Source organism: Fonsecaea erecta, assembly GCF_001651985.1.
Source record: "Fonsecaea erecta strain CBS 125763 chromosome Unknown Scaff8, whole genome shotgun sequence".
Lineage (NCBI taxonomy): Eukaryota > Fungi > Ascomycota > Eurotiomycetes > Chaetothyriales > Herpotrichiellaceae > Fonsecaea > Fonsecaea erecta.
In genome coordinates, this window is record NW_017387251.1 from 1,240,334 (window position 1) to 1,260,547 (window position 20,214).

Genomic DNA, 20,214 nt, shown 5'->3' on the forward strand with positions numbered 1-20,214 from the left:
GTGTGCGGTGTTTACCCATCGGCGTGTAGTGGTCAATGGCAAGATGGGTGTCACCATGTGTTCAATGTGTCCCATGCTCCGACATGATACAAAGAGTCTCGAGCAAAGTCTCCAGCACCGGTCTCCCTTTCCCGTCCACGCAAGGACAACTCGTTTGATCCGACATTGGGATGCAGAGCTCCCTTCCAGCGCATCCCGTCCCTTACTGAGTCAATAAGGCTGGCCCCCTTTCTATCCGGTGGTCCTTTTCCCTTTGTCACCTTCACGCAGAGTCGAGTTTCCTTCCTGTGGCCCAGTCCCTCTCATCTCACGTCAGAAGCCGCTCCGTTCTGATGAGGGGGAGCTGCTGCTCCTGGTGCCGGACCTGTTTCCCGAATGCGGGGTGTGGATAGGGGATTCCCGTCGTGCATCGTGCAATACTCGTTACTCCCCGTCCACCAGCAAGCCGCCGCCCAACCATCGAAGAGAATTGATATATCAAGAAACGACGACATGTGCCGAGTGTCGTTCCGCCTTACCAGCAAGGGTAAATAATATATATACATACTTGCCAGCACATCTTGCGTGGTCGACCACCAGCCCCTTTGCTTCCCTTTTCTTTCTCTTCCTCTTTCCCTGCCTCAACCCCTCCAAGATGACCACATCCTCCGCCGACGCCGTCGTCACCATCGACTTCCCTCCCTCCGAGACCACCGTCCGGGTCCGTCTCGTCGACACCACGGCGGTGATGACGGTGCGGGCCGAGTCGTTCGTCCAGCCCGTGCTGCCGGGCCACGAGCTGCTGAACCTGACGTGCGCGGCGTTCCTAATCGACCACGCGCCCTCGGGCCGCCGCGTCATGTTCGACCTCGGCGTGCGCACCGACTATTGGAACTACGCCGCCGTGCTGCAGCGCCGCATCGGCTCCATTATTCCCAGCCTGCGCGTCGACAGGGGAGTGCCGGAGATCTTGGTCGAGAAGGGCGTGGAGTTGCACTCTATCTGTAAGTGACGTGATGGACCTTGTCTTGAGTATGTGAGGGGACGGGAGGAGAAGGGGATAAGGGAGTGATTGATATCGTTAAGCCTCCCTCTCTTTTTTTGGGAAGGAGGAGAATGGGATGGTTGTGATATATAAATATATATATATACCCCCTCTCTTCCTACAGAGTCACAGCCACGTCTGTAGCTGACCCGAAACCTGCGAGAGCAAATTTCCAGCCTCGGTCATCTGGTCACACTTCCACTGGGATCACATCGGCGACATGTCCCTCTTCCCGCCCTCCACCGAGGTGGTGGTCGGACCGGGCTTCAAGTCCTCGCCGCTGCTGCTGCCCGGCTTCCCCGACAAGCCCGACTCGCCGGTACGCACGTCCGACTTTCACGGCCGCGAGCTGAGGGAGATCGACTTTGGGACGTCCGGCCTCCGCATCGGCGGCTACGGGGCGTTTGATTTCTTTGGCGATGGCTCATTCTATTTGCTCGGTGCGTGTTCCCTTCTTCTTTCGTTTTTCCACCCCTCTGCGTCTACCATAGATTTCGGCGGGATATGCATGGTAATAGCCGATATGTTAATGCACCACCACCGCCACCGCAGACACGCCCGGCCACTGTCTGGGCCACATGTGCGGCCTCGCCCGGACGACAGGTGGCGACGACAGCACGTTCCTGCTGCTGGGCGGCGACATCTGCCATTTCGTCGGGGACCTCCGACCGACGCCGACATATCCCATCCCGGACCCCGTCCCGGCCGACGTGCTGGACCGTGACTCGGCCAGCTCGTTCCCCAGCCCCTGCCCGTGCAGTCTCTTCACCGACCACCACCCGGGCATCTCCCAAGGCTTCCTGGACGGCGACCCGAAGCAGACGCCGTTCTACCGGGTCTCCACGCACGCGTCGTCCGCGTACGTCGACCCGCCCACCGCGCAGGCGTCGGTGGACAAGCTGCTCGACTTCGAACAATGCCCCGCCGTGATGGTCTGCCTGGCCCACGACGGGGCGCTGCTGAAGTACCTGCCCACGCTGAACCGCGAACCGGGGGCGGACCTGAACGCCTGGAAGAGCGAGGGGTGGAAGAACGCGTGTCGCTGGGATTGGTTGAACGAGTTGCCGCGCAGTCACGACGGCGACAGGAGCAAGAGTAGGCCGGGGAGGAAGCCCATCGTGGAAGGGTTCTGGCGTGATGGGAAGCCGTGGGATCGGGCGAAGATGATTGGGGAGTGAGTGAAATGAGTGAGTGAGAAATAGGAAAAGAAATGAGGAGAGGGAGAGTCTTAATGGGGCTAGCTAGGACAGGTAGATTCCTCAAGGGGGTTCCTGAATATCTGGGTTCCATTTTGAAGGCCGGGTCGCTTTACTTCTGTTTGAACGTGAAGAAAACGTCAAGCTTAGCTTGTCAAGATGTCCCCTTTCCCCCCTCCCAGTCTAAGACAGCCAGAACCAGAAGGCATGCATAGATCCATTCAAGAACCGATCTTGCGCCAGTTGAACTCTCCCCGTGCCTGTCTCCCATCCTAGACCACCCCCTCGATTGTCAGCATGGGAGATGCCAGCATTTCTCTTCTTCACCCAATGGAGAGACAAACCTTGAGCGTATACCACTTGACCGGGTTGAGCATCATGTACTCCCCACCGTCGGCGGCCTTGGTGTAGCGTGCCACGCGGGTCTGCGGCTTCCCGATCCAGCTCGGGTTGGAGGCGATTTCGACCTGGGTGTGCCACAACAGCGACCCGTCGGCCTGCTCGGACAGCGTCATGAAGCCACCGTACGAGGTCAGGCTGCGGCCGATGCGCAGCACCTCGGCGTCCGTGGGCTCGGTGGACTCCAGCGGTTCCAGGCCCGGGGGCGCCACCAGCGTCGCGAGCAGGAAGCCCGAGTTTGAGATGACCACTTTGCCCTGTGGGTCGTCGCCGTACGGTTTGCTGAGCAGCTTTCGGTCCGGACCCTCGGAGTCGTACATCTCGGCTGAGATCAGCGTCCACACTCCGGAGAGGATGTGCTTGTGCTTGTCGAAGACGTTTGGTGTCATTTTGGTTTGGTTTGGTTCGGTCAGGGATGGACTGGAGTGAGGATTGCTGGGACTGGGAGAAAGCTATAAACTATGCCGAGAGTATCTATCAAACAATCTTGTCAGAGGCTGTCTAAGAACCGGGAATTGGTTGTCACAGAGAGTCCAGGAGGGTGGATCACCCGTTCATGATATACCCGAGGTTGTCTGGAGACTCTGCACGTCCCAATCAGAGATAGTTCGGTCATTGGAGAAGCGAGAAAAGCATATGTGAGCAGCCATCTTGTCGGACGCATATCTGGGCGGTGCTGAGGGCAATGCTTGGAGGCACGCAAGGATGCTTTTGTTCACCGTGGAATGTGAGACGCAAGTTGGTTGTGAAGGAGAATGGAAGCAAAGCCCGATGCTGATAGCTTGCAGCCAGAAGAGACTCGATGGTTGTCATTGCACAGATACGGCCTTGTTAATAGGGGAAGAATGGAGAACACATATGTTGGTACCGGCGCAGTTAGGATGGAAGTTGACGATCGGACAGACAATGACAACAGAAGGTTGACCGAGTGTGTCTCTCTCTAATGGCATCTTGAACTGCGACTTGTCTGCGTCTCATTCATCTGCTTCACCTGAGACTCTTTTCAATTCATCCTCCCTCTTCCTTTTCTTTCCCCTTCTCCTTTTCAGATCCTTCGGTCAGTGACATCGAAATGCCCTTCTCCGACTCCTTCGACGTCGCGGTCCACATCGACGACGTGCCATTGACAAAGTATCCTGATCCAGAGGGTTGACACGAGCCATGCCACAGAAGAACTCGCTATGTCGACGTCACTGCAGGCCAGAAGCTTGCAGTGGTCGTCCAGATGCTCCCTGGATTCCACAGTGCTTCACACCCTCGCGCCCTCCGCGGTCCACGACGGGGACTATCAGAGGATATTCCGGCAGCGTGACTGGTCAAGACACCGTGCAGGTTGCGCGACGACGCTGAATCGACAGCCGCTTGATGCACGACGAGACAACTGGAGCCTGGAACAGATATGCCCTGTAGTTTGGAGGTCTGCATGTCAGTGAGTACAACACTTCTTTCCCACAAACTTCACCTCAACCACCACTGACGCTATAAATATAAAGGAGAGTCCTCATCTGCTCCTGAATATCCCTTGCCCAACCAAATCTACTTGCTGGGCTCTCTCCGAGCCACCGTCTTTCGAGCCGGCAAGATCAAGCGAGACAAGCCGTTCATCTACACAGCCAGCTTGACGAAGCCACTCGAGGGGATCCCGGAGATAGCCTTAACTGGGAGGGATGGCGAGAACAACGTCGCGTCCTTCATTCAACTCTGCTTTCACAGCAAGTCAACAAAGCCCCCCCTGTCGGTTAGGTTAGGTTGTCGAGCGTGAGGCTACGCCGCCACGACCAGGTTTCTCCAATTACGTCGCGCTCGAGCGCGAGCATGGTGAATCGTACGAGTTTGTCTTTCTTTACCGAACCAGACGTGAGTAGTTAGGAGAAGATGACCTGCAGAGCTGTGCACTGACTTCTTCCTCAGAGTCTCGGATGCATCCCCAGAACCCCTTCCCCTTCTCCCCATCGTGCCACCAGTCTTGAGTGCATGGAAGAGATGCTGAGAGAAACAAAGCAGTGAACCCAGGCCAAAACCTTGGATTTGCAGGTCGGTGCTTTCATACTTTGCGAAAACCAGTATCTTGCTGACTAACCACGTCAGGCGCGACTAGCCAAGGCGGAGGAGGCTGGTTGACACACCAACGCGGCTCATAACGGCAACAACCCAGCGAAGCGAACACCAGAGCAGGCCGGGGTCGACGATGACGATCATTACGAGGAACTGCTCGTTGTGCCGCCTCCTCCTATGGAGCCGTTTGTTGTCATCGATTTCACCCAGGAATGATGCATGCGGTGGTGGTGGGCTGGCTCAATCTGACAACTGATGAAGATTGCAACTGTTTTACTTACAACAGACCGGAACCACATACTCATGGAATACAGTCGCAGCAATTGTGGGAAAGATAACTCATCAGGATCGATCCCAAGCTACCGCAAAAGAGTTGGAGTCCCTGATACCACCGTCGCCATAATATGAGAACTCATTTCCAGCACACAAGACCGAGCATCAGAAGTGTCGAACAAGGCTGGAGGAGTGTTACAGTGGGAAAGAGATGTGCTCAGAGCATGGGTAACACAAAGTAAGTCGAGGTCTAACATGTCGTGAGTAGACTTCCTGGTCTCTCCGCAGCAAGTTGGAGACATGGAGTAGGATACTGTCGGCTATGCACATGGCTCGAATGGAGCTACAGTACTCGGTATCTCGTACATCCAAACAATGCGGAGAGGGGTTCAATCAATCTGGCGTCCTTCCCTTTCCATACAGGCATGGGTGTTTCTGCTCATTCTCCTCTCCCGGCCGTTATCCGGGTGTGTCGTCGTATTAGGAGGAGAAGGAGGAGGTCGATGGGATGATCCCAGCCAGGGATGTTTCCCCGCTCAAGAACACATCCATATCATGCATGAACGCGGCTCAATGACTGCCGGCCCATGGGGTTGTTAGTGATTTCAACAACGACATCGCCCATCTTGCAAACCATCTACTACAGAGCGAGCAGGGCAAAGAGCCAACCAACCAACCAACCTTTCCTCTCTTTCTGACCGACCATCAAAAGGATTAAAGAATTTACTATCCATCTGTCTGTCCGTCTGCCCGCAGCCATGGCGGACAAAATAATTTGCAAGGAGATCCCCTACACGGTAGGTATTTTTTCTCTTGACTACGTTCCATAGTCCTGTGAAGAAAGATCTGATACGGGGAAAAACAGTTCAAGGACCCGACACTCTTGGACACGAGATCCTTTATCGGCGGCAAATGGGTTGATGCCGTCAGTGGAGACACATTCCCTGTTCTTGGTAAGGCTGTTCTGTCCTGTCCTGTCATGCCCTGCCCTGATCACAGAGAGAGAGAAAGAGAGAGACAGAATCCATCAGACCACCCTCCTATGAAATGTGTGAGACTCTACTGAAAGGCTTCTTCTTCCTCTCCAGACCCCACCGACAACGAAAAGATCTGCGACGTGGCCGACGCGGGCCGCGACGAGACGCGCCAGGCGCTCGAGGCCGCGCAGGCGGCGTTCAAGACGTACCGCAAGACGACGGCGCGCGAGCGACGCTGGCTGATGCGGCGCTGGGCCGACCAGATTCGACAGGCGGCCGACGACCTGGCGGCCATCTGCACGCTGGAGCTGGGCAAGCCGTACACCGAGTCGCACGTCACGGTCAAGTACGGCACCGACTTCCTCGACTGGTTCGAGGGCGCCATCGAGCGTCAGTACGGCGAGACCATCCCCGCGGCCCGGGGGGAAAACCGCATCTTCACGGTGCGCCAGCCCCAGGGCGTCGTCGCCGCCATCACGCCCTGGAACTCGCCTATCGCCATGGTCACCCGCAAGGTGGGCGCCGCCATCGCCGCGGGCAACACCGTCGTGTGCAAGCCCGCGCCCGAGACGCCCCTGTGCGCCATCGCCGTGGCCAAGCTGTTCGAGCGCGCCGGCGGGCCTCCGGGCGTGTTCAACGTCGTCACGTCCAGCGCTGCCAAGTCGGCGCTCGTCGGCGAGGAGTTCACCCAGAACCCCATCGTGCGCCACCTGAGCTTCACCGGCTCCACAGCTGTGGGGAGGTACTTGCACGCCGAATGTGCAAAGTCGTTCAAGAAGACCAGCCTCGAGCTGGGCGGGAATGCGCCCTTTATCGTTTTTGAGGACGCGAAGCTCGACAAGGCGGCCGAAGGTATGTTCACCCCACACACAGCAGTAACTTCCCGTTCTCCTTTCCCTTTTCCTTGTCCACTTGTTATGCTCCCTCTCCTAGTCAACTATACTAAAGAGGCAACGTATAAATATATACATTTCACTCCACTAACCCCCTCCCCAAAAATGTCCAGGCCTCATCACCTCCAAATTCCGTTCGTCGGGCCAGACCTGCGTGTGCGCAAACCGAATCCTCGTGCAGCGTCCCATCCTGGAGAAATTCGCCGCGGTGCTGGCCGAGAAGCTGCAAAAGACGTTCCGCTACGGTTCCGTGTGGGATCGCCAGGTCAACTTCGGCCCGCTGTATGCGCCCAAGGCGTTTGAGAAGATCGACGCGCAGATCCAGGACGCGCTGGACAAGGGGGGCAAGATCTTTGCGAGTGGGGGCGGTGGTGGTGATGATGATAAGAAGACGAAGAACGATGGAACAGAAGGAAAAGCAAAAGGAAAAGGAATGTACGGACCAAACTTCTACCCGCCGACGATTGTCACGCACGCCACCACGGACATGCTGTTCATGAAGCAAGAGACGTTCGGGCCGCTGGCGTTCCTGGTGCCGTTCGACGACGAGGACGAGGCGGTGGCGCTGGCCAACGACACCAGCGCCGGGTTGGCGTCGTACTTCTACACCGAGGACATCTCGCGGCTGTGGCGCGTGAGCGAGGCGCTGGAGTCCGGCATGGTCGGCGTGCGCGTCGGGCTCATCAGCGCCTGCGAGCAGCCGTTCGGCGGGGTCAAGGAGAGCGGAGTCGGCCGGGAGGGCGGCCGGGATGCTTTGGATGAGTATACCGAGATCAAGAGCGTGACGGTCGGTCTCTGATCTTGATCCATGTGATCCCACTCGGTGATGGTAGCTTGGTATTGACTTGATGACTTGATATATGTTGCCTGACTTGAGATATGCAAGAGGGGTTGGTTTTGGGAGAGGAGAGTAGTATAGAGGAGGTGAGCGAGTGGTAGAGCAGCAGTATATCACTGAGATAGATTTCAATATATTTCTATATATATGGATGGACGATGGCCTTGGGTCTCTATCTGAGAGGGCTGTGCACACACACACACATATATATATATACATGTATATTTGTCACTCAACTCATTCTCATACCCGTCTCGCTCTCTCACTCTCCTGACTGTCCTGTCTTGACGGGGCCACAAATGTGCCGCTGCTCAGACTTTGAACCGTCCCATGGTACCAGTACCAGTACCAGTATTCCAGCTCATGCTGTTGCTGACCACAAGCCTAGTCTGTCTGTGCCTGACCCCTTTCTCCCAACCCGCCTAGCTGTCTCTCTCTCTCTCTTTCTCAGCTAGCGCCGCCGCCCACCGCTTTTGCAGCAGCCGTGCCGGCTCTCCGTCCAAAGACCGCTCCGGACGTCAGGCCACTGCCACCGGGGTAATTCTCGTAAAACAAACCCCCCAGCATCTCCCCGACGGCATACAGCCCGGGAACTCCCTGCCCCGTCATCGAGCTGACGACCTGTGCCGTCTCCGGAATGACTTTTAACCCGCCAAACGTGAACGTGATGCCACAGGTCACGGCGACGGCCAGGAAGGGCCCCTGGTCGACGGGCAGCGCCCAGTTCGTTTTGCCCAAGGGCAGCCGCTTCGTCCTCGACTGGGTCGACACGCCGTCCCGGACGGCGGGGTCCCATTTCTTGTCCGGGTTCTCCTTTTGGAACGCGTAGACGGCCTCGTTGTACTCCTTGACGTTTCGCACAAAGGCGTCGGGGTTCTCGAGGCCCAACGTCGCCAATTTTCCAGCCAGCTCCTCAATCGAATCCGCCTCGATCCTCTCGACTCTTTCGGGCCGATATTCTTCAGATCGCAGCCACGAGGTGGTGCGGGAGTCCCAGACCTGGAAGGCGATGTGGCTAGGCTGTGCGAGGATGGCTCGTCCAAACTTGGCGTACGTGTAGTTGCGGAGGTCGATGCCTTCGTCCACGAACCGCTCGCCGAGGATATTGAACATCAAGCCCAGCGGGTAGCCGGACTTGGTGAACTCGTTGGACGCTTCCCGATCGCCCGTGTCGCTCGGAGCGTTGGCGTCCCAGGCCACGGAATGACACCCAGACCAATTCCCAGCCTGACTCGCCGCGACGTCACGGATGGCCGTCTCGAGGCAATCACCGGTGTTATGAGGGGTGCCTCTCACTTTCGCCAGATCCCAACCAGGTCCCAGATATTGTGACCGCAAACGAGGATTGCTCTCGAACCCTCCGGCAGCTAGAATGACGGCCCCCGTCTGAATAATGGCATCTTTGCCATTGGCCTGCACGGCGACTGAGGTGACGGCACCCGTCTTTGGGTCCGTTATCAGGCGCTTCAACGCGGTCGAGTAGAGCACTTCAACGCCGTGCTTTCGAGCTGCAGCCTTGTGGTCTTCGATCAGGCCCTTTCCTCCATCCTGGGTCTTCAAGGACAGCCCACCCCAGAACTTCAGGCGGCCGTCGACTTCGTACGCCTGCCTGTTGAACGACAGCTGGAACCGAATGCCGTTGCTCTTCAGCCATTTGACCGTTGCATTTGAGTCTCCCACGAGAATTTGAGACAGTTGTGGATCAGAACGGCCACTGCATATCCTTTTCATGTCGTTGGAGAAGCTCTCAACCGTATACGGCTCCAAGTCGATCTTCTTCGCCGTCTCATCGTCGACGTTGTTGACCAAAGGGAGCAGATCCGCCGTGCCCTCGTGAACTGTTCGATATGCGCCGGCCGTGAAGTATGAGTTTCCTCCTGCCCATTCTTCCGGGCATTTGTCGATGAGCAGAACATGCTTTGCCCCAGCCTGCTTGGCCGCCACTGCCGCTGAGAAGCCAGCATTGCCGCTCCCTGCGACGAGGACATCACAGTGGGATGGAGGAGCCATTATAGTTCTGATGATTGCCACCGGTGGATGCTGGCTCACATGGGATTCAGTCAGGACGAGCGGGCAGATCTCGACGACGTTGTGACCGGTCTGTCCCTCTCCCTGTCCTATTCAGATGACGATGATATCCTGCGTCTAGATGGTAAAAGACGCCTTTTCGGCTGTTAGATCTGGATCGGCAATTCGGTCACCATCAGCGTGTCAGGAGATCTGGGGGAGGCCGCTATCGGCGCGGCATTAGGCCTGTGGCCCACCAGTGTCCCCCAATTTTGCCGGGGTCAGAGTTGGAGAAAGAGGTCGGCAGTGCCTGTAACACAGCTCGACGGGCATCTCACATCACACTGACGACGGCACCAACGGTGGCACTGGGGGGCAGCCCCTCGGCACCCATCGGCGCATCTCCGCATCCCCCTCCCTCTCTCCTTCAGCCTTGTCAGTGCAACTCCAAGGTGAGAAACCCAACTTTCACAAGAACCCCCCGTATCAAGAAAGTCAATATGGGACGTCTGGACGGCAAAGTGGCTCTTGTGACAGGAGCCGGCAGTGGCTTCGGCGAGGCTATCGCACATGCATATGCCGCAGAAGGGGCAAAAGTGCTGATAGCAGACATTGCCGTCGCCAACGGAGAGAAGGTGGCCGCGGAGATCGCAGCCAAAAGCTACACAGGGGAAGCCATCTTCGTGGAACTGAACGTCACCAAGCGCAGCGACTGGGAGAAGGGCCTTGCACTGGCCAAGGACAAGTTTGGCAAGCTGGACATTGTGATCAACAATGCGGGCACTACCTACAAGAAACAGCCCAGCATGGGCGTCTCGGAGGCGGATTTCGACAGGGTTGTGGCCGTCAACATCAAGAGCATCTACCTGAGTGTTTCGGTCCTGATGCCGTATTTCGTCGAGAGGAAGAGTGGTGTCTTCTTGAGCACATCGTCCATCTCCGGCATGCGAACCCGGCCAGGTCAAGTGTTTTACGGCGGTACCAAAGGATTTGTCAACACGGTAAGGAAGAATTTCGAGAGCCCTCCCCCGTGATGCTCCATGCCCTTTCTGGGCCTGTGCTAATAATGGATGTGTTAGATCACTCAAGGCCTGGCTGCTGAGTATGGGCCAGATGGGATCCGCGTGAACTCGATCTGCCCGCTCAGAGGCGCCACTGGCCTGTTAGAACTATTTAGCGGCGTCCCAGACACTCCTGAAGAGAGGGAGAGGTTTGCCCAGACCGTGCCACTACGTCGTATGTCGGAACCCAACGACATCGCCATGGCTGCCGTGTACCTGGCAAGTGACGAGGCGGCATTTGTCACTGGGGTCAATCTGCCGGTGGATGGAGGACGACTGGCTCTGTGATCCGTCGAGGAACGCTTGGAGAACCTCCTTCCCCTCGAGGAAAGAGCAGGATAGCTGCATTCGAGCAGGTTCTGTGAAGATCGGCGAGCCAGATATGCATTTCCAAATCCACCTGACGTCGATGTGGGTGTTTGCTCTAGTTTAGACCACAGGCGCATCTCAGAGACCTACCTTTCCAGTTTTCCCCGTTCATTTGCTGTTCAGGTTGAGGTTAGCAGCGGCACGATGGTCCAGCCAACCTCCATATGTGGGAAGTAGGGCGTCACGTAAAGTTTGCGGCGAAAGGCCACAGAGCAGGCGGGCGGCCAAAACGAGAGATTGAATCTAGTCGAAGAGCTGACCACCACAGGGCAAAGAAATGACCAAAATCCTTCGTGGCCCAACATGCGGCTTCGAGGAAGTGTCGACACCTATTTAGGTTCTCAGGACTTCGTCCACGGCCTTGTACCGGTTGGTATCTCGATGGCTTTCTTTTGCAGAACTGATGACGAGGGTCGACGGTAGGGTTCGGTGCCTGGCCTAAAAATAGTGGCGCAGGAGACGGCATTTTGTCGGTCTCTTTGTATGTGTGGTTGGTGTGTGTAGGTAGTCGCCACACCGGCACACAGCCTCCTTCGTCTCGCCCTCGTGAGCTTTGACTATTTGGGAGTTTGCCCTCCTCTTTCTTTCTCGGATCTCAATGTTTCCGAGCGAGTACGAGGGAGAGGAGGTTATCTCTTCAGAGGCTTTGTTTGACGTGTTGCGTAACGAGCAAGATCCCCGGGTCCGTGCTTGTCGGCTCTCACGTTTTCGCCCGTAGGATAAGGGCCGTCGGGATGATCTGCCCTCGCCAAAGGCCATTGTATGTCATGCCTGCAGGTTCCTATTCGTGCGTATGTTGCTGGCTAGCTGTCTAAGCTGCGACGGGGCTTTGCAGGAGTGGCTGCTGGTCTGGATGCCTGCTGTTGTTGTTAGGTGTCCTTTTTCACATGTTCAAGACTCTCAGGAGGCACCCAGGAGGATGGGCTTGGTGAGCTTACCTTATCATCATCGCCCTGTGGTGCTCACCCGTGCTGGTGCTGGACTGGCCCAAGTCGTCACGGTGGAACAATGGCTGTGGGGAGGGAAAACAAGGGGTGGCGTAACAGAAACCGTTTCATCACCACCACGTCTTCTTCGTCTCAGCTTCTCACCATCGCTGTCAGAGAAAAGTGACTGCCATCATTGGTCCAACCGTCCTATTTTTGAAACAGAGGGAAAAGGAGAGAGCCTTCCTTCCCATTCTCCACTTGGCTCTGACAAAGTCCCTCGTCCAGTGCCGCACGTATCGCGCGTACACTACACCCGCTCTGGAACCGCTCGCCTGCACCCACCTCCCCCCCAACGCCAGGGCCGCGTAACGGCCACCCATGCTGGAGGGGCTTGCTTCCCCTGATACGGCCAAGTGGGAGATCAGGAGGGCTGGCAGGTTGGGGAAATGGACAAGATCAAGATCCGTGAAACGCCTTGGTGATGGTACCGATGATGAGGGCGATGGGGAGGATGCGGATGGTACAAAGTAAGCTTCATGCCCACGTCTTTCTCAATATAATAACCATAGTCAATACTTCCTCCACCATTACTGTGTATTTCTGGAACCATTGCTTTCAATTTGTGATACCCCATACAGTTACCCTTGATCACTACTATTCTTCTATTTGACCAGCATCACCCCTTGCGCCCTCCTATAACAGCGGGATCCGCCACAGATCAATCTAACAATCATGGTCGCCAGGCTCGGCCACCTCAGTGCCCTCAAGGACTTTATATCTGTAAGCAGCAACCTACCCCATGTATATTCCTCTAGAGCCACCTCGCTGACATGCTAACCCCCCTCGAAAAAAACAGTTCCTAGCCACAGTCAGTGGTGACATCTCACATATTACCGCTCCGCCCTTTATCCTAGCACCATCTTCCCTCACAGAATTCCCTGCCTATTGGGCAGAACGACCGACATTATTTACTGCCCCTGCACATGAATCCTCGGCAGAGAGACGCATGCTCTTGGTGTTGAAACTGTATCTTGCTTCCCTCCAAAGGCAGTACTATGTCGGCCGGACCGTCAAGGAAGGACTCAAGAAGCCTCTTAACCCCTTCCTTGGCGAGCTGTTCTTCTGTGAATTCAGCGACCACGACTTGACCCAAGAGAAGGCCTCGGCGTCGACGGTCAGAGTCATCAGCGAGCAGGTATCGCATCACCCGCCCACGACGGCAGCGTATATTTCAGCAGACGACCATGGAGTCCACGCCGAGGCATATTCGACCCAGCACACCACCCTGTCCGGCACTTCGGTGATGATCCGTCAATCCGGACACGCTCTGTTAAAAGTCGACAAGTATAACGAGACCTATCTTCTGCCCTTGCCAGATGTCTGTGCTCGAAGTGTTCTCACCGGTGTGCCTTGGCCCGAACTCAACGACACGTATAGAATCATCAGTTCCAGTGGATACACGGCAGAGATGCGGTTCGTCGGAAAGAAGATGTGGGGTGGACAGCGCAATTGTTTCGAAGCATCAATATACCGCACGGCCGACCCGGAGAAAAAGCCCATCTTCACTGCATCGGGCAGCTGGAGCTCCAAGTTTTCAATGTTCAACTCGGAGGGGAAGGAAATCGACGTGTTCGATCTTGCCGACCCCAAAAATCATCCGGCGCCCATGGTGGTGAAGCCGTTGGAGGAGCAATCACCTTGGGAATCGAGACGGGCATGGGGTCCAACTTTTGAGGCCATCAGACGGACGGATCATAATGCAGTCGTGACGGAGAAGTCGCGGCTAGAAAATGCCCAGCGTCACCTGAGAAAGCTCGAGCAGAAGGAGGGCAAGAAGTGGGAAACCATGTTCTTCACCCGGTGTGACGCCCCGGCTGACGAGGATGACATTGTCGAAAGCCTCTTCAATCAACTCGACGAGCATGAAGCTGATCGGTTACGGGGGACAAATGGTTGTTGGAGATTTGACCCAGAGAAAGAGCAGAGGTGGCGAAATGGACAAGGCAGTTGGAGACCAGCAACACCGTTTGGCTGAATGGGCTTGGACGATAAGTCCCAAGCATTATCATCCGAAGGCGACGACAACGTCGTCGCTGCCACGGAGGCCGCGTGACTGTGGGAATGTACGGAGTGTATGCGGACGCTCGCTGATGAATAACACACGAGCGATTCTGCAGGCTCTGTATCAGGGCCCTTGGAACGACGTCTATGACTTTCGGTTCCAGGCTCAACCGGCTTCGATCGACCCTGACCTTCGACGTACAGTGCAGCAGTCGTTTGCTAGCTTCGTTGATTTCTTTCGGTCACATAGACGGTATCCCCAGTGCGCAAGATGGCACCGGAAGGACCTGCAAAGGCATATTGACCAAAGACAGGTTTATCTGTGTCGAGGGTCAGATTTGCGGATAGAAACAAAATGCCTATGAACTTACGAGGAAACTTGTCGTTGACCCTCCTATCGCTGGCCAGTAATCCATACAGCTGTCGATCTCGTTGAATCATCTCCCCGGTGTCAGGGTCTGCGTTCAAGCTGAGACAGCGGACTGTCCTGAAGATGCACTTGATGGTGACTTCCTGTGCCTCGTCCGACTGCGATCGAACCAAGAGCGACGACCAATTGTCCTCGTCATAGGCTGGGAGTTGACCCTGGACGTCCACGTGAATATTGGGTCGGAAGCGCAGTATCACGTCCTCGTACTGATACTCGGGGGGAAGACGCGAGCGGGCATCTTGCTCAGACGCCGTCGAGGTAATAAGTAATGGAGCAGCATCGGCAAATCGGATGCGCTGAGGTTGCAGGCCTTCTTGGAGAGCCAACGACAGGGCACTGCGTTGGCTGGGGATATATGCTGCGCCAGGGATGTCCCGACGGCCGGTTCCTCCTATCGACAAGAGACGGACTTCCTGGTCAAGGTGTTTGGAAAAGAAAGCTGCCGGCTCGTCCCCCAGGTCAATGCCTATGGCGGTGGTGCCAAAGATGCTGACTTCGAACGTCTTATTCGCGAGCAGAGACAGTGGCGAGGGAGTTAGTGGCACGGTAACTGAGGAGGGAGGAGTGGCTCGTGTGTGGTGGATTGTCAGCTTCGTCCAGCTGTCATCCTGTACAGCACAGAGGGGCAGCAATCAGCGTGGGTGCGTCCTGCCCATCGGCCACTAGACACAACACTTACTATTGTCGGCTTAAAGAGGGCGAGCTTGAATTGCTTTTTGATCGTGAGGAACTTGGCCAACCGTGAGCCGTCCTTGGGAGGATTCACCAAGACGAAACATCGGTCAAAGCGCAGCCCCTCGTTGGTAAGCTCCACCGACGACACCTGGACCGGCGGAAGAGACTTGACGGGATAGATGAAGAGCTGTTGGATGGTCAACGGGGTGCTCAAGGACATGGTGGGCTGACTTCGCCGGTGAGGAGACGCCGGGAAAGCTCTGCACTGACCCTTTGCACCGTGATAGACGGCATCGGTGACATGGTGCGTTAGAGGCAACCAAGCAGGCCCGGGTTTAGCCTGATCGGGGAGCCATGGGCGACGCGGAGAGACAGAGGAACAGAAGGAGGAAAAAACCAGAAGAGGGAGGTGAGGGCGAGTCGAGGGCGAGTCAGACCACTTTTATCTGTTTGGTGCCCGTGGTGCCCCTCTTTACCCAAGAAATATTGGTTATTTCAGTAGTCAACGCGGGACGGAAGATGAGCGACGCTTATGACGAGGAGAGCGACAGGGAACCGCTGACGCCGCTCGGAGCCACGCCGTCACACAGTCGCGATGGAGCTGACAGTCACGTGTGAGCAATATCCGGGCGAGACACTGGCTAAACCCAAGATGGCAAAAGACAGCGAGAGGTCGCCCGGCCGCAGCGAATCAGAGGCCACCCAGACACCATTAGTCAGAGCTTGGCCATCCACGGAGACTATTTCCCTTCTCGGATCCCCTAGTCTTCTCCCGTCGCCCGCTCTTTCTCTTCTACAATCCCATGGATGAGACTTGATCCTCAAACCATCGACCCTCCAGTTCCTCGATTCGAGGGGTCTCGCGCGACCTGTCTCTTGATGTCGTAAGGTGTCTTCCGGAGTCGCTGCCGAAGTGGATCTCTTCAAACCACACCCTCCCGCCGCCACCTAATTCCAACCTCATCCCGACGAGAAAAATTCAGTCCCAGGCAAATCAGACAGCCAAGGGCGCTCAGAGAAGGGCCGTTCTTCTGCATGGCCAACGTCACGCCGGGGGTCGAGCACGCCGAGCGTGCCTGCAACTCATGCAGACAGCGTCGGGTCAAGGTAGGCAGCCGAAAGTTCCTTGCTTGAACTGCCCTGTTCCCATCCACCATTTCTCCAACGTGCCGCTTTCCGCTGCTTGGCTTGCTCACAAGGCGCGTAGTGTGACAAGACACTTCCGACCTGCCTGCGGTGTGAAAAACTAGGCAGACCGTGCACGGGCTATGATCTGGAACGCAAGTTCCTGGATGAAGGCGTCAAGGTTCGGCGGAAATATGATGGGAACTTTCAGTCCCCGGATTTCTCGAGGGCTGTAGTCTCGAATTCCCCCAAAGTCTCGGCAGGGGCAGTACCTGACCGTCGAATCAACCTCCCGCCGATACAAGTAAATTCACCACCCGTGTCTTCCGCTCCCAACCTCCACAATAGACAAGGCGTATTCGATCGGAACTCGATTCCCAACGTACAGTTTCCCGCCTTTGGGATTCTCAACCAACAGAGTCCCGACTTCAATCTATTTCCTAATACTTCTCCCCAGCCGGCCATCAGCGCACCTCCATCGGCACCTCCGACAAATTTCCAATTTACAGCGGCTGCTCCTCCTCCTCCTGCATTCCCTGACCACGGTCAGTATGCGCATCAGGAACACCCCACCGCCAAGCTACTACATGGCAAGCCCCAGTATGCACCGTCAGACTTGGATTCTTCCGTCAGCGAGGACTATTTCGACCTTGATATCGAAACCTACTACGCGAGGGGGAACAACGCCTGTGGATTCATTCCTGGTCTCCCGGTGATTTTGACCGATACCAATGTTCCTGAATCCGACGACGATTTCCTGACGAGTGATTTCGCCTCGATCAGTGGCCGATCATCAGTCTATGATGGGCAAGTTGACCCTTTTCCGTTTCGTGTTGCCCTCCTTTACCTCGCAATGCCTGGACTGACAGTTGTGTGGTTACAGCTCGGAAGGTAATCGCAACAGCCGTCCAGAGTACAGCCAAAAGTACCTCCACGAAAGGACAACCGAATTGGCCTGTCTGACACGACACTTTGTCCAATCAGTTTCACCATCGTGAGTTGCAGTGACTTCTGGTGAGTTTCGACCCGATATCTAACGGACAAGCAGGATGGATCTCTTCGACCTCGACAACTATTTTAGCAGGATCGTTCCTCTCAAAGCTGTCCAGAATGTCATGTTAAGATCTGCAATGGCCGCCGTGGCTGCCAATCAGATCGGGCAGATGATGGCAAACCACTCGCCATTGGAAGACTTGCAGCATCTATTGCCATTTATCGGAGAGGACGGGGCGTTGCAGCACACGGACTGGTTTTATAAGGCCGCCAACTACTACGACCGGGGGATTTCATACCTGCGAATCTTTTTGCAGCGCTGGCTGAGTGATACAAACAACGAGGGGCTCACGGGACATGCCTCGAGGTACCACGATCCGCGAACTCTGCCAGAGACGAGCAATAGCGCCGCGCTAGGCGTTGCCCCAAACAAGCGACGACGCATCAGCAGAACACAGTCGTCGGATGGAGCAGACATGGAAGCTCTGGTGGCCGCAATATCTGTGTTCTCTCTTTATGAATCTCTCGACAACTTTGCCGATGATTGGTCACAGTAAGTCCTTTTGCGCGGCTTGTTATCGCAGACTTTCTTCTCTAATCTAGTCTTAGACATCTTGATGGCTTCAAAGCGCTCCTGGAAAGCAAGATTCTCCCCCAGGCCGTGGTGTCTATTCCCCGTCCACGCGCGAATCCTTTCATATCAATGAAGGCGGGGCGGGCGGCTTTCTGGAACTTTGCCCGAGCAGACTATCTTGCAGCATACGTCAACCACTCGAAAACTCGACTGGATCCGGACAATTTGACCATGTGGAAGGCAGCAGGTTTGCCAGTGATGGACGACGGAACATTAAATTATAATGATCCATCGACTCCCATCAACACCATCGTTTCATATCAGCCCGGCGACAGAGAAGACCTGGTTTCCTGCACATTGATCTGGATAGTCTTGAGGACCATGAATTTTATTGCGCCGCAGGAAGAGAGCACCGGAAGTTTGGTGGGCACTCCCCGCGTGTTTGACAGCCCTGGAACAGACGCCAAAGCGGGTTCCGAGCCGGGCACACCAGGCGCCATGCACAGTCGAGTTACTCGGTGGAAACAACTGCGCCGACAGCTCGAAGACTGGTACGACAACCTTCCATTCACCTTTCAACCGTATGCGATCGCGGCTGCAGGGGCACAGCACCCTTCAGACCTCTTGCCCGACGGCAGACCGCGCTTTGCCAGACTCTTTTTCAGTGTGCCCATGTGTGCCGCTGCTCTCCAACTGTACCACTTTGCACAGATCCTCCTGCTGTTGAACCAGCCTGTCGAAGAACAGGACACGAGACATCCGGCGAACAGACTTCGGATGTTTCGCAAAGTTGCCGAAGAGTCGGAACATCACAGCCGACAGATCTGCGGGATCGCATTGGGGAAACCCCCGCCGGCGGTCAGCAGGCAAATGGTGCACTCGCTCTACCTGGCAGGATCATGCTTTGAGGAGAAAGAAGACCGAACCGTGGTTTTGGAACTACTGGACAACATTGCCAAGGAGACAGGTTGTCCGACGGCTCCCCGGATCAGAGAGTTGAAAGAACAATGGGGCTGGGAAGATGACACCGTCAAGGAAATTGCCTGATGGGAGTAACATGAAGCAGAAAGATGTGTATATTTGGGGGGGCTTCTGGCAACGGGGTGAGCAATTTTGAGGGTGCGGAAAAATGTATTGCAACAGCAAAATGAGCCCATGTAATGTGTCGATGACCAATGTTTTGGAGGTTTGGAATTGGCGGATAATTATTGAACATTCTACATCTACCGAGTACATGATCTGAAGTGTCGACCCGGTGATGCCTGAGGCGAATTTTGGGAATAATCCAGGGCTTCTAGACTCTCGACAGACCCGAGCCAAGCAACTCAGCACAGTCACGGAGGGAGGTATTACCTTTTCCATTCTGAATTTCTATTAGCCGCCCCACACGCATGTACCGATTTGTGAATTTGTGTGGGCTGACTCGTCCTGCTGCGAAGCGAAATTGCATGCGTCAATGGGGATTAGTTGAAAACATCAGCGGCAAGCGCCGAGAATGCCGGCATAATGTATCGGCGGTACATATATGGGAGTGAGGACGGGAGGGACCGGAGTGGTATATACGCCTTGGGACTAGTGCGGTCGGTGTACGTACGCTGTACTCGGTAGCTTACTCGGTACCTATCGAGCTATGTAGGTACTGTCATGGTTCCTGCCGTAGCTAGATAGGTAATTCATTACCCAGTACAAAGTCGGGTGATGACCTCCTGTTTTAGCGTGTCTCGCTAGCTATTACCTAGCCCTGTACCTGCCTTGTCCTTTTATGCAGGCCCCATAGGAGGTAATATGGCGTTATGCGGTCGGTGGTGGTGCTGATGATGGGGGACATACACATACGTATCGGGTATGGTGCGTGCGAGACTCGCCCGGAATATCCTGAAGCGGAATAGCTCGCGGCCACCCCAGCCGCATTGGGGAGGGTATATATGCGGCACTATCGAGTTCACCGGGTATTCGGAGACGGTGGAGCTAGGTCTCTCCGGGGCACGGTCGGTCTTGTGTTGTGTTGTGGTTGTGTTGTGGTATTGGGGTGGCATGCGTTGTCAAACCATCCATGTGCTTGGGGGTATGTATGTATGTAAGTGGACGAAGGTCCAAGGGCTTGACATGTCCCGATGGGCAAGAATGGTTGGAATGGATGGAGCACCTCTACGCAGTGTGCGATCGTGGTTCGAGGCCCAGGGGACGGACTGCGTATGTGATGAATCTCAGTTTTTGCAAGCCAGTAGTAGTTGCTCGCTCCTATGTACAGAGGATGACATACATGTACAGGTCCGCGCAGTCGCGTGGACCAGATTGATCATGGATGATGTCCTGGGCCAAGGAATCGAAGAAG

General features: G+C 55.7%; 8 protein-coding genes across 8 annotated transcripts; 5 read left to right on the forward strand and 3 right to left on the reverse strand.

The window, feature by feature from the left end:
• Positions 1 to 634: 634 nt before the first annotated feature.
• AYL99_09110 (hypothetical protein) lies at positions 635 to 2,202 on the forward strand (the record flags this gene model as incomplete). Its single annotated transcript, XM_018840618.1, has 3 exons — positions 635 to 983; positions 1,201 to 1,464; positions 1,577 to 2,202. 3 exons carry the CDS (start codon positions 635 to 637, stop codon positions 2,200 to 2,202), a joined length of 1,239 nt encoding a protein of 412 aa, XP_018690365.1.
• Positions 2,203 to 2,441: 239 nt separating this feature from the next.
• On the reverse strand, positions 2,442 to 3,008 carry AYL99_09111 (hypothetical protein; the record flags this gene model as incomplete). Its single annotated transcript, XM_018840619.1, has 2 exons — positions 2,442 to 2,492; positions 2,565 to 3,008. 2 exons carry the CDS (start codon positions 3,006 to 3,008, stop codon positions 2,442 to 2,444), a joined length of 495 nt encoding a protein of 164 aa, XP_018690366.1.
• Positions 3,009 to 5,705: 2,697 nt separating this feature from the next.
• Positions 5,706 to 7,616, forward strand: AYL99_09112 (hypothetical protein; the record flags this gene model as incomplete). Its single annotated transcript, XM_018840620.1, has 4 exons — positions 5,706 to 5,744; positions 5,813 to 5,900; positions 6,036 to 6,776; positions 6,931 to 7,616. The coding sequence occupies 4 exons, from the start codon at positions 5,706 to 5,708 to the stop codon at positions 7,614 to 7,616; spliced, it is 1,554 nt and encodes a 517-aa protein (XP_018690367.1).
• Positions 7,617 to 8,102: 486 nt separating this feature from the next.
• On the reverse strand, positions 8,103 to 9,665 carry AYL99_09113 (precorrin 3B synthase CobZ; the record flags this gene model as incomplete). The annotated part of the gene is made up of 1 exon (XM_018840621.1): positions 8,103 to 9,665. One exon carries the CDS (start codon positions 9,663 to 9,665, stop codon positions 8,103 to 8,105), a length of 1,563 nt encoding a protein of 520 aa, XP_018690368.1.
• A 497-nt stretch (positions 9,666 to 10,162) lies between these two features.
• AYL99_09114 (hypothetical protein) lies at positions 10,163 to 11,011 on the forward strand (the record flags this gene model as incomplete). The annotated part of the gene is made up of 2 exons (XM_018840622.1): positions 10,163 to 10,663; positions 10,742 to 11,011. The coding sequence occupies 2 exons, from the start codon at positions 10,163 to 10,165 to the stop codon at positions 11,009 to 11,011; spliced, it is 771 nt and encodes a 256-aa protein (XP_018690369.1).
• A 1,742-nt stretch (positions 11,012 to 12,753) lies between these two features.
• On the forward strand, positions 12,754 to 14,056 carry AYL99_09115 (hypothetical protein; the record flags this gene model as incomplete). The annotated part of the gene is made up of 2 exons (XM_018840623.1): positions 12,754 to 12,801; positions 12,878 to 14,056. 2 exons carry the CDS (start codon positions 12,754 to 12,756, stop codon positions 14,054 to 14,056), a joined length of 1,227 nt encoding a protein of 408 aa, XP_018690370.1.
• A 245-nt stretch (positions 14,057 to 14,301) lies between these two features.
• On the reverse strand, positions 14,302 to 15,407 carry AYL99_09116 (hypothetical protein; the record flags this gene model as incomplete). The annotated part of the gene is made up of 3 exons (XM_018840624.1): positions 14,302 to 14,402; positions 14,454 to 15,120; positions 15,192 to 15,407. The coding sequence occupies 3 exons, from the start codon at positions 15,405 to 15,407 to the stop codon at positions 14,302 to 14,304; spliced, it is 984 nt and encodes a 327-aa protein (XP_018690371.1).
• Positions 15,408 to 16,222: 815 nt separating this feature from the next.
• Positions 16,223 to 18,926, forward strand: AYL99_09117 (hypothetical protein; the record flags this gene model as incomplete). The annotated part of the gene is made up of 5 exons (XM_018840625.1): positions 16,223 to 16,294; positions 16,395 to 17,137; positions 17,196 to 17,306; positions 17,361 to 17,858; positions 17,915 to 18,926. 5 exons carry the CDS (start codon positions 16,223 to 16,225, stop codon positions 18,924 to 18,926), a joined length of 2,436 nt encoding a protein of 811 aa, XP_018690372.1.
• Positions 18,927 to 20,214: the final 1,288 nt, after the last annotated feature.